This window comes from Bombus huntii, chromosome 6 (genome assembly GCF_024542735.1).
Source record: "Bombus huntii isolate Logan2020A chromosome 6, iyBomHunt1.1, whole genome shotgun sequence".
In the NCBI taxonomy this organism is placed as follows: Eukaryota; Metazoa; Arthropoda; class Insecta; order Hymenoptera; family Apidae; genus Bombus; species Bombus huntii.
In genome coordinates this window covers 7059960-7077477 of record NC_066243.1, presented here as the reverse complement: position 1 = coordinate 7077477, position 17518 = coordinate 7059960, and the positions used below count along the sequence as shown (strand labels likewise).

The window sequence follows — 17518 nt, the reverse complement described above, 5'->3', positions numbered from 1 at the left end:
TTAGTACACAACGTAAATAGCGATCTTGACCATATGGTGTTAAATATGGTTCCACTGAATATCGAAGTTTATTAATACGCGTATAATGCACGATAATAGACTGTTTAAATACTTTTGCGATCTCTGTAAAACATATGCATAATTACATTAAATACTTCGTAATTTCTGTATATATTTTCAAATTCATTTCAAACTTTACCAATATAACTACGCGATAGTCGAGTCTCATAACGGTGCTAATGTTTCAAAATGTTTCATACGCTACGCACAATATATTCATAAATGGTATCTAAAATTGTTCGAATATCTCCGTGAACCCGTGTATTTTATTTCGGACAATAGTACGCGCAAAAAATCAGATACGAGTGGTATCTATAACAAGTTGAATCATATTTGAAGATACCGAATTGATAAACATATTAACATTTATTTTTCTACTTCTTTATCAGTTTCTAGTGAAAGTGTTTTAGCGTATTCTTCCCATGCAGAGATAACGATATTTTAAAGAAAATAATACCGTGTATTCGCTACGAGAAAGTAAATTATATGATACAACTTGTTATTAGTTGTTTTGGATCATTATGGATACATTAAGGATCATTAAGGGAAATTTACGACTTTAGAAATATATCTATATGTATAGATTTACAAGAGTATGTAATTACATCTTGCTTATGATAATTTCATATGAGCTTTCCCGCTATAATATCCACTCCAAAAATAATATTTGTTGCTGTATTATTACGTTTGACACTAGTATTAAAAAAGTAGCAACGTTAAAATACAGTACTTTGTTATTAACTTGAGTGAAACATGTGAAATTATGCAATCTACGTTACGTTATGAAAATTGAGGAGAATTAATTCTCGGCTGGTATCTTTTCTTATCAAATAATTTAGACACTCAGCACTGATACTGATGTCAATTTAACCTAATTGCGGGATATTGATTCAAATCATTTTGTATTCGAGGGAAGCCACATTTGCATCAGATTTCGAATTTAAAATCAATAAAGAATTCAATGACGCATGCAAATGGACACATAACATACGACGTTAAAATTATGAAATTCCGAATACATTAGGTTGTTCCAAACATATCTTCCGCTTTATAAATAAATAATGGATGCGTAATATTTTATTTTACGTCGTGTTATTGAATTTTGTACAATCCATTCTGGTCTATTATTTTCCTACGTCTCTCCGGAAACCTCATAATGCCATTTTTCCAGAATTTCTGGCGTTTGCTAGCAAAATGTTGTCTTTTATATCATTTCTTTTTTTCAATTTTTATATCATCTATCGATCCTCTCACTGCGAATACAATTTTTTAACGACAGAAATAAAAGATAATCGCGCGGAGCAATATCCGGAGAACACGGAGGACGAGGTAGAGCATCCAGATCGAACGTTTACAATTTGTTTCTAACGGCTAAAAACGATAGAAAATGACGCCTCGTCTGTTCATCTATTCTTGTCGTTAGAAACAAATTGCGAATATTTCATTGAGATCTTTTAGCGTGACTCAGCCTGTTACTGTGACTGTTATTTATTCCTTTGTTTACAAAAATTTGTTCGCGGTGAAAAATCCAGCTCCCTAAATGACGCAAAAACGTACTTGGAATAACATTTTGCCAGCAAGCGCCAAAAGTTTCAGAAAAATGGCGCTATGTGACTTGTGGAGAGGTGAAAGAAGGTAATAGACCAGAATAGATCTTACACAAATCGATGACACAATGTACAATATTGTGCATTCGTTGTTCGTTAATAAAAGGAAGGGAACTTTTGCGAAAATCTAATACATTACACATTCCACATTGAAACGAAGGCAGAAAAGCTACCAATACTATGACAAAAGATTGCGAGAACGTAAATTTTTCCATTGTAATTATCTCTTTCAATTATCTTTGTAAAGACGAGCATCAGCGAAACTCATATTGCATCAACGTTATGATCTGCGCTTTACGATTTACGGGAATGCAAATCTGCTTAAGTATTACGAGAAAACTTTTTCAAGGAATCGGGTTAAAATTACTTTCCGCTTTAAAAACAATGCGAAACGAGTATTAAAATGTTTAGCCGTTGTACGATTTCACGACATAATGAAATTAAATTGCGAACTCTACAAGCGAGTGGAACGTTATTGCGCAAGGTGATAAATCCGCAGACGACCTGCTACGTCTTCCTTTATCCTTCGGTTTAGCTCGCTCCGATTGTGCTCACTGATAAGCAATCTCGAATCTCTTTCGCTGCTACTCCGTGCAACAGAGAACAGAATTGACTTACTTTTTTGTAAGCAACGACATCATAGAATCACTTGGAACGTTATCGACTATCGTATCAAAGATAGAAGCCCGTAGATAAACCGTGAATCATTAGCGCATCTCGTTTCGTTCGCCTTTGCTTCATAGCGATGCACGATTTTACAGCTGTTCAGGGGTCTATCAAGCGCGGCAAAAACTTCAAAAGGAAGGCACGGCAAGTCGTTATGGCAATTATTCGAGTGATTCCGTGGATGCGGAGGGCGTCATTACGTTCGTAGCGGTACAGTCGCCTTTTGTCGTTGGTGGAAGCTTTTCCGCCGGCTACAATCAAGGATTAGAAGAAAAACAAGACTTACAATTCACGGCGAGTGTCACTCGCTTGCTAACGGCGGGCGGCACGTCGTTGCTAGCGATGCACAGATACGCCCCCATTTGTCGCCTCTCGACACGATGGAATTGCAGCAGCGAACCGTTGTAGGTCTCGTGCTTCTCGAAAGTGCTACCACCTGCGCACCGAGAAAACGTTTTCTGTCTGCATATTTTCTCGAAAATTGACCCCCTCCCATGCAAACACACATACATACACACACACATACACACACACACACACACACACACACACACGACATCCACTTACTCGCTTCAAGCAACGCCTCGCATTCTCTCGTATCCGTCGTTTTTCTATCTTCCTCGCGGATCGCTTTTCATTCAAGAACTTCAGTTGTCGACTTCTTTTTTCTTCGTTTTTACGCTCTCGATTCCGCGAAAGGCAGAGACACGATAATACATATTTGTGGGAAGCAGCGGGCATGCGAAGATCGTTAGCAAAGGACGAAGAATTCACTCGTCACTGCACTTCGTTCTCTTCCGTATTTTCCCTTTAGTTTTAGAGACGCGTTTTATCTCGAATCATCGCGACAAGAACATTACGGTTACGGTTATTGTTATTACAGTCAACGGAACACGGTTAAATATTTGTGTCGCGTTTTCAATTTCGCTATCGACATCCCCTTAAGCAGAAACTCGTTCTGCACGATAACGAGCTGCTGCTTTTACGTGCTTTCAAAATATTTTAACGTTCACGATAAATAGAATGCGTACGAAATTGAATTATTTGTAATTCCGCTAATACGTACAGACTAATTTTGGAAAGCCTGTCGAGTGTTTTTGACGGAAAGCAAACTTAAATACGCGATACCATCCAGTAATTGTTACCTATACTTCAGCCACGTGTCCGGATGATTCGCTCAAGTTTACAAGACAGTTACGCGATAAAAGAAATTAAATATGTATACACTCGCAATACCTATGATTAACTTTGAAATAATGTTAATTGCAGTAAAGATAACTTAAGAACGTAAAGAACGTCGAATTTCGACGACTATGATTGTCAAAGCTGACCATTTTATTTCTGATGGCGTTACGTGGCAAAGATGAGACGAGTGAGAAATACCGAAAGATAACGCAACGAAAACGCGATGAGAAGCTCTGGTGCTGCAAGCCGAAAGGACAGTCAAGAATGAAAGATTGCCGACGGAAAGCCGCGAAATGGAAAGAACATTATTTCTCAAGACAAGAAGTTGCAACTTTTCGGATTTAAACGAATCCAGGTAAAACTTTTAACTAGGTCGAAACCACAGACTAATGCAATTGAACGAAGAAACTACCGTCAAAGTGGAGTGGGTGAACGGAAGTACGCCGCGCGTAAGGGAAAGGAAACAAGAGAGAGTGAGAGTGAGGTGGAAAGGAAGAGAAAGAGAGGAAGATAGCCCGAGATAGCCGGAAGCCTGACGCACAACGCAAGCGAAAGAAGAGACGAGAAGATATATGCTTAATTCACTACTTAGGTTGCTAACGAGTTTCTTAAGTGAGCGAACGCTAACGAGTTTGTAAAGCTCGTAAGAAAAGCGTCATCGTCAGGTAGGAAAGCGACGCAGGTTGCACGCGAGCAATGTTTTTGTGTATTTTGAAAAAAAGCATCGATACAATCTAAATATGCTATGTAAATTGCACGTTTTGTCCCATTTAACAACTTTAATAATTCTTATTTGTTCAAAATACTTACTTGTGTATTCTTTTTATTTCATTGCATATGATTAGTTAAATTCTATTTGCAATTTAATATACATGGTTGATTATTTATCGATGCATATTAATAACGGCAAATCTGTTGTGGATGAATTTTCTTTAATAAAGGACCATCCAAGTATTAATATCATTCTCGCGGTAAATGTCATTAAAGAATGATTCAGTTTCGTAGTAAATTTCTGTTTGCCCCATTAACTCGTAAGTACGTTCATTCGTGCGTTGGGACGAACGTTAATAGCGGTCTTCACAACGACAATCGTTAACTGCCTGTGGATGAAGAAAAATATGCAAAGTAAAAAGGACAAATACTGCGAGTCTTGAACGTTTCAGCCTAAGGGTAAGTGGAAGGAGGTAGTGCAACTACCTCGGCCAAAGTTTTGCCAACTCGAGGCCCTGCGGCAGAAACTACCACGTGCCTTCTACTCTATGTGTGTACAAACGATGTTATACGTACACGCACGGTATATATACTCTTCTAGGCCGTACAAGCGTAAGCTCCGTGGTTCGTTTTACGTGTCCCTACAGCGTATGTAAGTACACGGACTCTAACTCTTACCCTGGATGTGTGTGTCATACAAGATACCATGAAGAGGATTCTCATCCTCTGTTTCTTTACACGCGCATCCGCTGTTTCTGTCTTCGAGTTCAAGAGGTGAAACTTGTTTCAACGACCTGCCTCTTTATACCCACTTTACCATGTTCTTATGCTCAATCTGTGTGCCTACGGTCGAAAATTTCTCGGCTTTTGATTTCGTATTTTTCGCTTCTTATACGATGCCATCGAAAAGAATAACACATAAAACAGTTTATGCTACTTATTAATCGTTCTTTACAGCCAATTTTGCAAAGTTTATTTCTAGTAGTTTATCTAATGCTGTAGCTATTACCTTGTGTTAATTTATTTGATCTTTCTGCAATATATTTGTCAAAGATTAATCTATTTTCATGGAACGAACATATATCTCGTCTATATTTGTACAAACAGCAGTAAGCTTCGTTTTCTTACGATCATATTTCTCTTTGTAACCAAATAAATATGTTGATATATTCAATGTTTAATTTATATTTAACGGTAGGTGTAGATTAACCTAAAGTGCCAGCGAACGTAGAATAATATTCTAAAATAGTTACCTTTTCAAATAGAAGAATTATTCTGAAATTAATATTTTTCCATTGAAACTTACTGTAAAATCCGGCAATAAATCGGCGTCATCAAACATGTTCGCTCAATTTTCTCCACCATAAATAAAACTTATTTCGATCATTAAATAAATACAGCATATACTTAAGAAAGTTGTATAATCGTAAGAGGGACAAACATGATGGTAATAATTCTTTTTGCAGGCGAAGGTCTACGTTAATTTTAGCGATTCGAAGGTTAATTTTGCCTCCTTGAATGGAATGCTCAATTTTGCATAAGATATTCCACGTTGAATTCTACTTTATTTGTAAGCAATTATTTATTTCCCGAAGGAAAATTTGATATTGACAATTTTATGAGCACAGGATGGGAAGTTTGTAAATGTTAAAAGATCAAAAATCTATCGATGCTTATTAATTACATTCCTAGAAGATAATTATTTGCGAATTATACTTTGGATCGTCATGACGTTGAAATGTTCAATTATTTCCTTATGCTTCTTTTCTACGTATCCTAATAGATTTTTGCGTGAAACGTTATCTCTATCGTCTCTATCTTCTCTATCAGTCCCTTTGATTTTTATAGTTGGACTTACTTCATCAGCAGAAGAGGTCCCCAAAACCGAGAATATTTGCATTATACGACCCAGGTCTGAGAGAATTACTCGGCTGAGAAGCTAAATTATTCAGAAGTGATGAAAACGAAGACAATTGCGCACTTGGTACAAGAAATGATATAAAATATCAAATTCCAAGAGTAAAAAACATGCTTAAAGGAATGTTACGACCAGACGGGCTTCTTCTTGCTCACGAAGTGAATTGTAGAAACGAAGAATGTTATGAATGGTTCGAGATTATGAGTCAGTTATTTCAGACACAAATCTATTGCAAAGATTTATTACGCAGAGAGGAAAATGTCAGAGAACTGGGCGTTTTAATATAATAACGATCCGAAATAAAATATTTAAATGGTTCAACGCGGGTTATCTGTTAGAAACTGTAACGGCTTAAAAAGTTGATAACTGGCCGGTTCAATCTTCGCATCTGAATTCGATTGAGCATTTATGGTGGAAGCTGAAACTCCGCATAGACAGAATCAAACATTCAAACAAGCCAGAATTATTTAAAGCCATAAGGGAAGAATAAAATGAAAACCTTTCAGACTTCAGATTTTTAACTGACTTCGTGTTTCGTCGTTATGTCACTGTTTCCGGTCCAATATCCACCATATAAATGGTGTTTCTTTTATTATATTATTAAATATTATATTATTATTAATATATTATTTAGTATTATATCATCGGATGAATCACACGTTATTTCTGTAAGACACACGGCCGCAAATTCTTAACCTCATTAATTTAACAATTTCGTCGATAAATAGCTAGGTGATGAAAAAATATTGTTCCTTTGTTGCAGCTGTTGTTTCTTGGATTGCATTATATCCTCGTACAGGTATCCCTCGTACAACACGGTAGTTAGGTTGCAAAAAATGCCGCGTTATGCGATCCGTGTTATACGAAACAAAGAACTGTTAGATTAACAAGAGTATATTATTATTTTATATCTACGAGAAATATGTTTGTTAAAATAACTAATAATTGATTAAAAATATTATTTTCTAATTGCTATTGCAATAAACAAATTTTTAACTACAGGGAGCTAAAGGGAATTTAAAATTTCTATATTTTGAAATCCCGTATGAAAATTTCACAATACACGAGTTTACTCGAACGAAAATTATCGAATGACGGTAGTTGCGTTTAAAAATTCTGATTACGTGCCTTTTGTACGGGGATTTCTCCAACAGTATTCAAGCGGGTCCGTGTCGTTAGAGTATTGTGTGGGTGCGATACCAATATTTCTAGTATTTAAAATTTCTCCAATATTGTTTTTTGAAGTTTAAAGCAAAATGTTTCTCTAGATGAAACTTTTTTCATACCGCTGTATCGTTGAATACGTGTTCCAATAAGATGGATCAAGTTGAATATCTCAGAAGCAATGAGATTTAGAATAAACGTACTTGTTTCATTTTTATCCTTTGATCAATCAATTGACAATTGGATATTTCATTAGAAAAAAGAATATTTCCTGCAAATATAAAAGTTTTCTAATTCCTTGATCGGTATTTAAAATAACCGAGATATTTGAAGCGACCAGAGCTAGTGGAATATTCTGCCTCCCACATCAATGGAACGTACAAGTATAGATATATCACTTGTGGTATTAATGCAAACTTAAAAATTGTCGTTTAAATTGTCTTTCCTTTGGACTGATTCTACCATATGTATACTAAATGCAATCCTTTCTTTCGATGACACATACGTGATTTACGTAAAGTAACGTATATTAATTAATCGATTATGTATTAAACGATTACTGATTCACAAGCGTATAATTCGTTTAGTTAAGTACTATGAGACACTTGGAATTTCCTTATGATAGTAAGCTATTTGTGTGTACATTAATATGTATATATACATATAGTCATGGTCTTAGGTGTAACTAGGTACGCATATAAAATCATATTATTCTAGTAAGTCCTCCTTTTCGTGCGAGCAGGTCTTCAACGTAACCAGGATATTAGTTTCGTCTAATTACCCTATTAACATGAAACTAATGTAAAGTCACATGGTGCTGAATAGCGAATATCCTTTGGTGTATACTTACGACATCGAACAGCCTAGCAGTTATGTATGTTTGAAACTGCTATACGCGTACTATCGTGCAGTAAGCAGCAGGGTATTGCACGAACAGTAGATATACGAACGTTAATCCTCAAAATCATGTACAATTTCGAAACGAGTCTAGATCTCATAGTAGAATAAAAGCTTTGGTTTGAAACACTGAAGTTTCACGATGTTAAAAACTTCATCTCTCAACGAGATTACCCACCTTCGTATCATTTTATACCGCGCGTGTTTCAAAGCCTGTTTCAGCTATGAATATCAATTCGATAGTTTGACTTTTGTCATTTCTCTTCTTACTCGTTTAACGTTTAACGTTCTAACTATTCGAATGATTGACAAGTGACGTTTATAGGTTTCCATCGATGAACATTTAAAGTACACAAATCTGATAGAAGTTTCATGAGAATAAAGCGCAACAGTTCAAATGCAGTCGACAAAATTCGATTAAAGAAATCCGATTGAAAAAGCGATACCTTAGAAAGGAGAAAAACAAGTTGGAAGAGCTGCGAACCAGACAAGACAAAGTTTCATCTGTTTTATTGTCAGATTTGAAGCTCCTGTTCGTAATACATAATCGATACTGCGGAAATAATAATAAAGCAAAAGAAACGACAGTGTCTTGGTAATATCTTACAAACGTAAACGTCGAAAAGTTCCTGTAAATATGCGTGACGTACGAAAGGAGCAGAAACGAAAATACGTTTATCCAAAATAATATGCAGGGATTGGAGACGCGTGTAGCGTGTAGTCGTTTGGCGCATGTCGTCAAATACGTTTAAAATACAAATGTAACTTTAGATGCGCTACTCTTCGATATTGAAAACGTTCTTATAGCGAACGAGTGTTACGTCGTATGAAATGAAACGTAACAAAATATGAAACAGGCAAAACAAAAAATGACGAGAGGAAAAAAGAGGAAACATTACATGCATCACCAGCCACAGTTGCGATATTAAAAATACAAGGGTATTGGAAATACATGATTGAAAGCATAACGCAATGTGATAAAACGACCACTGAAAGCCGCAAAAACGACAAGTTCGAATGTTACGCGTTCCGCATTCCGTTATTGATTTTAGCGACATAAAGCAGCGAAGCAGCGATTACCGATCATAACCATTGTAATAAAGCTGAGTTCGGGCAAAGGAGAAAGATGAAAACAGGCAAGCGACAGAAATGCGAACAAAGGAAGTAATGGGTAGCAAACGAAATTAAACCTTCGTCGTCCCTCTGCCTTTCCTTTCTTTTTTTTTTCTTTTTTTCTTTTTCACGAAGCGGTAAGTGAAAGAGGTCTGTCCGCGAAGATACCCACGAGTTTTATAGTGTCATTATGTACCAGCAGAAGAGGCCCTTATGAGAATAGGTTCTCCGTCTTCCCTTCGCCAGGATACTCTTGGAGTCGGCCTTCCCGTTGCACGACAGCTTAGAGTTGCATTGTCACCTTCCGAAACTGCCAAGTCGGCGCTGGTATCACCTCCATAAACGATATCCGGCGGTACTGTCCAACAAATGTCAAGAAGATATACAATCATCATTTTTTCTGTTATTAGAACAATCACAGTCGACGATGATACGTCTCATGCAAAAAAGGGAATTTTCTTTGGTTCACTTCGTTCTATCTCACGCATTCTTCGTAAAAGTTCATCTCGAAATAACAGGTAACAGGTTTTAATCTACGTATGGTAGGGCACGATGAATTCGATATGCAAATACTTTTATATCGCAAAATATTTCCTTCGCCGTTGAGACTGAGGATACATAAGAAGCATTTCAAGATTTATCTAGACTTTTAGTAAAAATATACAAAAGCGATGTATAGCAAAAAATTACATTTCCTTTCCAAAATATCAAGATATTTTGTGCGTCTTCGTTTGATATTTAAATATTATCCTCACATGCGTAAATTTCGTATGTACACGTATATAGCTGCTCGCTAAAATATTCGTATATTTTTTATCAACATGTTAGACACGTATGTTATACGAAGTGTTTTAAAATTTCGTTAGCTGAAATGACGCCCAAATATCATGTTAAATAATAAAGTAAAAAATAAAATATATACATTTCTATTAAATAAGATATTTAATAGAAATATTATAGTATTTTGCAGCTGCCATGGAAAGATCTAAAGAAACAATTTTTAACATTTGTTATAAGATTAAAGTGACTATGCATATTGGATATTAGTCTTTTACTAAACATTAGTTTGTTAAATATAAGACTCCATTTGCACACTTTAATTTTTTTTAGAAGGCTTACTTGTTATTGACAGCATTTTGTACCTAAATGGTATAAATCATTATAATCAGTTTGACGATATTTTGTATAATTTACTTATATATACAAGGTAACTTAATGCGAATATGAATAAACGAACATAATTTTATGATTCATTCGAAGATAATATTACTGACTTTATTTTTTCTTGTCTCAATTGAGAATATATTTCTGTGAATATATAATGTAAAGATAAAAAAGTAATTCAAAATACTAGGGTTTGAAATGAATATACTTAAACTAAATTATAAATGTAATTATATACGTACATTCATATGTGTCTACATATATAATAATTTATTTAATTTAGTATATAATTTTTAAATATAATATACATGTAATAAATAATATAAAAATGTATAATACGTAATAAGTAATGTCTAATAAATATAATAAACAAATGTAATAAATAAATGTATGATAATATAAATTTATAAACGCCACAAATTTTCAAGCTTTAAATTACACACATACATATAATTTTTCTAAAGAAAATTTCTTCGCGTTACTTTTCTCTCTTTATTTATAATCATTATCTGGAAATTATTTAAGAAAATTGTTTCGATGAAGTGAATGCATTGATGGATAAGTATAACTTACCCTAGTACGTGTTGTTATTTATATGTTAACAAATGTAAATCTATTCTTTTTTTTCGATAATGAAATTGCATAGCTAAACTTGTAGCAACAGTGTATTCTCGTAAGTCAAAGAATAAGATATTTTACATTTTAATGGAAAGCTCCATGAAACCGATTAATAATTTCCTTCTTTGACGTGAACATATTCCTTTAATCACAGATTATGTAGAAGCTTTTGAAAGGTAAACGAGATGCAGTGTAATATTCCATAGTAAAAAGTGGTAAAACTAAGGAAGAAAGAAATTATGTCAAAGTTCGAAATTGATGAAAGACTTTTGTAGGTTAAAGTTCTCAAAAGATCCTTCTGTTCCGTAGGCACAACCCTAGGCGAAGGATATTATAATGAGACGGTATTTAATGTTTAGTCGGTATAGGTAACTAGACTCGATTTAGGAGTAGTAAGAGATAGAGGCGGACTAAGAAATTGCTAATGTTCGGAACGTTGAGAACATAATAATTATCCCTTCAATGAACGCCTCTCGACGTTAAATGGCGAGAAAAGGAAATGGAAATAATGGTGGAAAAGGAAAAAAAAGGAAGATGTGCGTTTCATTGCTCGTTACATTGCCGTATAATATATTCCATCCAATGCAAATTGGAATTTATGTGGAAGAATAGTAAGAATATTTTATACGTTCCAATAAAATACGATCGTTTATTATCGCATCAAAAGGTATACGTATAATCGCTTATTAAAATATTGCAACGATTCCAGTTTAAAATCCTGGAAATTACTATTGATTGATCTTTAGATTTCATTTGGATTATTTAAAAAAACATGTTTTTTTTTCTTTTAAACCTTGATCATTTATCAAGTTTATTTAACGTATATTGTAGGATGTTGTATACAGTTTTTGCATTTTTGTATGAAGCTTTGGTTAAGAATCATATAATTTTGGAATCTTAAGAGATTCCATTTTCGACTAATCTAAGTCCACGTTCCTTCTTACTCTGATTCTGAAATTTGACCAGTTTTCAGCAAACATATCCCTGTGGATATGCTTCTCGATTTTCGATCAATTGGTAGTTTAGAATACCGGTCTTCCAGCAATTAGCAGCACCTCTGTAGTGTGCATCCAAATCCGAGAGTTACGATCCACATGCTAAGGGTGTTGATTCTCCAAGCAATATTGTAACACGGTGTAATTGCTATTGAGCAGGCGACGATGAGTCCCTAATTACTTATTAAGGTTCGTTCATCGACCCTTCGGATCGCGAACCTAATAGCGTACCTTCCATCAACACACAGCCTCAAAAGTGGCAGATATCCGTGTTCGTGTTAGAAAGTTCGCCAATTATAAAAATAATCCGAACGTCTGAAAATACACGATTTTCTCATGCGGAATTGGAACGTGTTAGAAATTATTTTGTATCATTAAGAAATGGATTCGTCACGAGATTCTTTTGCAATTCCACCAAGTTAGAAATCTGTATTTTTTGCATTCTCACATTAACTATACTAAACACACCACCGATCATAGCAAGTTCTAGAATATATTTTTGATTAACGTATCATTTCATTCGCACGACATGTGTTTTATAATGTAAAATGATAAATGAAGTATAATTTATTCGAGTTTTTCAATAAATGTAACGAGTAAGAGTAACTAATATTTAATGGCTAGCACTGTATATTAATTGCTCCTTTTATTCTACGTAATTCGTTGATTAATAGAAGGTCGTCGGTTTTAGTTTCGAGAGTTGTTCAATTATAGGACTTGTGTGGCTGCTTCTGTGGGGAAGGAAGCCATTATTACAGTTTCCTTTTTATTTTTTAGTTCCCACTTTTATGGAAACGTAATTAATGGTACTATTTGCAATCTTAAAATGAGTTTGCCTGAGATCATTTAGAAGGTTATTATTCAATATTACTTTCTCAATATCTTTCCTCTTATGTCGGTTCTTTTTGTGGATCCTGCAGCTGTAGCAACTGATTTAATGTAATGTAATTAATTGGAAGTTTTATTTTTATTTCGTTCCGGTTGTAACAGTTAAAAAAAATATATATATATATGTTGCAACAATATATGTTCTGAAATACATACAATTTTAATGATACTATTTCCAGTTTGAAAGCGATTTTGGAAATTTTTCATTTGCGACTAACGAGTTTTGATTTCTAACGTATGAGTGTTATTTTCATTATTTGTTCGGGTTTAAGATTCGTTTCTTGATAATATAAAATATCCGGCCGACATTTGTTAAGTTAAATCTGCAATTGTGGCAGTGTGTCGAGATAAGCGAGAAAAGAAACCATTCAAGCCCTAACGAAGTATCCCTATTGCCATTCTCGGTTACGAAACATACGTACTTACATACACATATATGTATTAGTTGTATAACGATTCTATAAATCTACTTTCTGTCTCTGTGTTAGCAAGTGATTTACAATCAAATTATACTATTGTATTTCTGTGCATATTATAAGTAGGATAATGGATTTATGCAAGAGCATTATTAATATGTGATTACGTGTTAATACATTTGAAAGATCATTATTAAGTTCTTTTGGAATGGTTGGATTTCGAATAACATATTAATTAATTTACGTATCCAGGTATTATATATATATACATATATATATTTTAGCAAATTTATCAGATTGGGATACCACAGAAAATTTGATTGCGGAATATTAATTTTGGTTTTTGCTGGCTAAGTTATGTCGCCAATATTTCAATGTGGACATTTTACAATTTTCTGCATCCGTTACATTTATATATGAATGATTTACATATTAATAGAGTACGCTCTTCCGCTACCAGTAACGTATTTGTAATTTATTATGGAATTTCTAGTTGTAACTCGATTGTAGATGGGAGCATGCCCGTAGGTTGTGTGCAATAGCGTTTCTGAAATTTAGTAAAGTCGGTAGAGTTTACGTTATCTAGTGCTGTGTCGAGTAGAATCTACTTGTATGACTTTTCATTGTAACGAAATAGCTAATTTTGCTGGTAACTGTGAATTTTCCGCATTAGATTTTTTCACAATATGTGATACTGAAATCTTGTGCATTAATAAACATTTATCGCCTATAAATAACCCTTTAAATTATGGGATGGACTAATCTTTAAACATCAAGCCGTAAAAATGGCAAGCTCAATGCTCTACTGATTTGATCTTCCTTTTTTTTTTTTAATTTCTTAAACGAGTTCATGCTGGTGATACATTTGATGAATCGATGTACATCTCCGTGTATAAATATCAGGTCGCTTGCTGGTTCCATATAAAACGTGGTAATCGATCTAGATTATCAGGCAAAGCAAAATTTTGCATCGACAGAAGATAACTATTTGAAATATACGATAAAAGTTGGCAGACACTTTTTCCAACAGTTACATAAAAATAGTGCATTGCGGCCTTCCCATTCTACCCAAAATCTGAATTTTATTTATAGAATCATTTGCAGTATTCGTAGGGTCGGATAACGATAAAAGGATATAAATAAAAATTTGACGAAACAGTCATCAAAAGACGCGGCGGGTAAAAATGGAACAAGAATCTAATTTAATTGCACGTATGTATAATTGTTGAAATTATTATAATATCGAGTATGTGTGTTATTCATAGTCTAGGATTTTAAACGAGATAATAAAACTGAACTTTTTGATGATTTCCTAATGATTTACCTAAGGCAACCTTTCGTCTCAATACCTAGAAAAAGGTTTAATAGTTTTAGTTCTAAGCAGCTGTTGTTAATAATAATATTTTGATTCTATTTTCACGTAACTCATCATTTTTTGCCAAAATTTGCGTTTTTTGCAGTGATAGATCAGTTCTGCTTCGGGATTCATATTTGCAACCAAATAGTATCACATAGTGAGTATTATAGGATTCAGAAAGATTTTAATTTATCGGATTAAGTCATGACTGACATGTTTTATCATATTCATAATACGATGCAATGACTTTTGCAGATTTACGTATAACGACAATACGTGAAAATATATTATTGCTCTGTTGTAACATTGGCAAAATATTTATATTGCTAATTAATAAAAATATATACATTGCTATGAAAGAAAATTTGGCCAACATTTGAAGAAACACTTATTGTAAATGAAATACATGCAATTTGTATCGTAAGACAGCGAAACTAGAGTTGTACGAAGACAGACAAATAGGTGGATCGATTTATTGGCAATGGCCCAATGACATTGGTTTTGCTTTTTTTCCGGACGTGGAAATTGTGTCTAGCGAAGCAACACAGAGTGCGAAAAAAGTCGTAAAAGAAATATTTCTTTTTAAGGGCGAGAAGAAGCTTGTACTTTCTTGACATCGGATGGTTAGTCGTTATAGTATTCTATTTAAATCAATAACTATCAACTAATTAAGCGTCAAAAACTATTGACGATATTGGCAGATGTTTCGAATAAACGTGTTATTACGGGAAACATAATTTGGCGTGAGTTAGCTATTTCGTAGATGGATGCATAAAGTGCGCTATACGAAGGGCAACTCTCTGTCTTCTTCATCGAAATCATATATTTTTATTGCATTAATAATTGATGTAAAAAGAACATTAAATCTCAAGTGATATTTTAACATCTTCCTTGGAAATTTTCGACTTCTATCTGCAACATCTGATAGTACTATTAAAAGCTTCGAAAGTATTCACGAAGGAATTGATTTAAATAAGATATTCTGCATGCCTGTACAGAAGTATATGGAATGAGAAAACGAATTCCTTCGATTGCATAATTAAATCTAGTGATTTGAAACCCTAATTGTTTGATAGATTGTTCTAGGTAGAAGTCCAGTTAGCTTTCTCCATCGCTGGATCGCTACAGATTTAATATATTTTTCGTAACACGGGTAAAAGAAATATTTACGTAACATCTTGAAGATTTTTATCTGACTTTAGGAAAATGGCACGGTTATCTCAATTTTCGATGACGGAAATATGGAACCATATTACATGCTTAAACTCTCACGTATAGACGAGTCACTTAACTTTCTACCCTTATCTCTGCCACTGTGAATTACTTGTACGCTATTTGTTAGATGAAAAACATATTTTGACTAAAAACCGTATGGTATCAGAGCAAAGAGTATAACGTAATATTTGATTAAATTTTTATTACGTTGCTTTTTTTATTGAAATGCCAGTTTGAGTTTATCAAAAATGACATATGTCGTTTAGTTTCGCAGTTTGGAAGAGTATCGAACGCTGGGTAAAAAATTATTGCGGTGTGTTTGTCTAGAAAACAGTAATTACCGAAGTATATTGTATGCCACATTTAGTGTCATACAAGTTTGTGAGAAAAATTTTTTTCATATAGCAAACGTTTCACCTGTAATTTAAGGTAGCAGAGTCAGGTAATCTACCCTGTACATCTATCCAAGTAAACAAGAAATATATTGGATTTAATTTCTACGTCTTATATTTATTCTATATAATTTTCAATAAGACTTTTCGTAAATACTACCGACCTAATTAGATTTTTTTTTTTAGAAATATGTTTCATAAAAAATTATACAACTATACAATAATAAAATAAGATATACAAAAATAATACAATTAAATATTGTATTTTTTAACTTTTCCACGATATTTTAAATAAAGTGGTATACAACGAATTTGTACTGCTTATATTAGAAGCTTTATGACGAAATTATTTAAAGCAACAGTATAATGATTCATAAATTAAAGAGATACAATGTGATCCTTTTTAAATGGTTCTAAATTTGTATTTATTTGATTATACTATTTCCTTACTTACTCTTACAAAACTGAAATATTTATTACACCGTATTCAGTATTTAAATAAGAACATTTTCAAAGTAACGCCTTTATCACATCGATTTCAAATGGAAAAGCTAACTGGTAAGACTATTTAAATAATTTTCCAAGCAATTATTTCTAACAAGGTAAAAGTTTTATCATTGTAAACAGATTCGAGAGTCTACCTGCAGAATAGTTTCGATAACAAGATTAGCTAGTTATTAGGATTTCTTTGTGCCTCGATCATGACAATTTACTACCACAGTAATTTAAATCGCGCCGGTATTTGAATAGAAAGATTAAATGTTCGATTACCATATTAACCCTTCGTCATTTTGCGAAGTAACATTCATTACAGTCTCCGCTAATTGCAGTATATTTCATTGCGGCACCATATATGTATAATTTGTACGATTTAAACCCTGTCCAATCCTATTGCGTGCATTAAATAACATGAGAAATTGTGGAAACCGTTTACGTCATCACGATCTAAAACGCAATACTGAATCTTTAAATTAATATAATTAACCTCGTTTATTTAAATATTTCAACTTTTGCGTAGCTTATCATAAATTCCACGTTTCACGAAATTTTTTTGCGCGTTTCGCTTCGATGGAACAAGAAAATATGCCGATTAACAGCAAAAATACTTCGTCGATTTCAGTTTTTCAACGTAGATGCGGTGTAAAATCCTAA

At 33.7% G+C, this 17518-nt stretch overlaps 2 protein-coding genes across 4 annotated transcripts in view; both read right to left on the bottom strand.

Annotated features, from left to right (window-relative positions):
• LOC126866789 (uncharacterized) overlaps positions 1–17518 on the bottom strand; it is a 162580-nt gene that overhangs the window by 13598 nt on the left and 131464 nt on the right. The window lies entirely within an intron of this gene.
• LOC126866577 (lachesin-like) overlaps positions 1–17518 on the bottom strand; it is a 94475-nt gene that overhangs the window by 5971 nt on the left and 70986 nt on the right. For 2 of the 3 annotated variants that reach the window (XM_050620356.1, XM_050620354.1), the window contains exons 4-5: positions 9518–9679; positions 2620–2769 (exon numbers count right to left, since the gene is read on the bottom strand). In XM_050620356.1, coding sequence (XP_050476313.1) covers positions 2620–2769; positions 9518–9679 — 312 coding nt within the window. The remainder of the gene's footprint in view (positions 1–2619; positions 2770–9517; positions 9680–17518) is intronic. The other variant, XM_050620357.1, reaches the window with a different exon arrangement.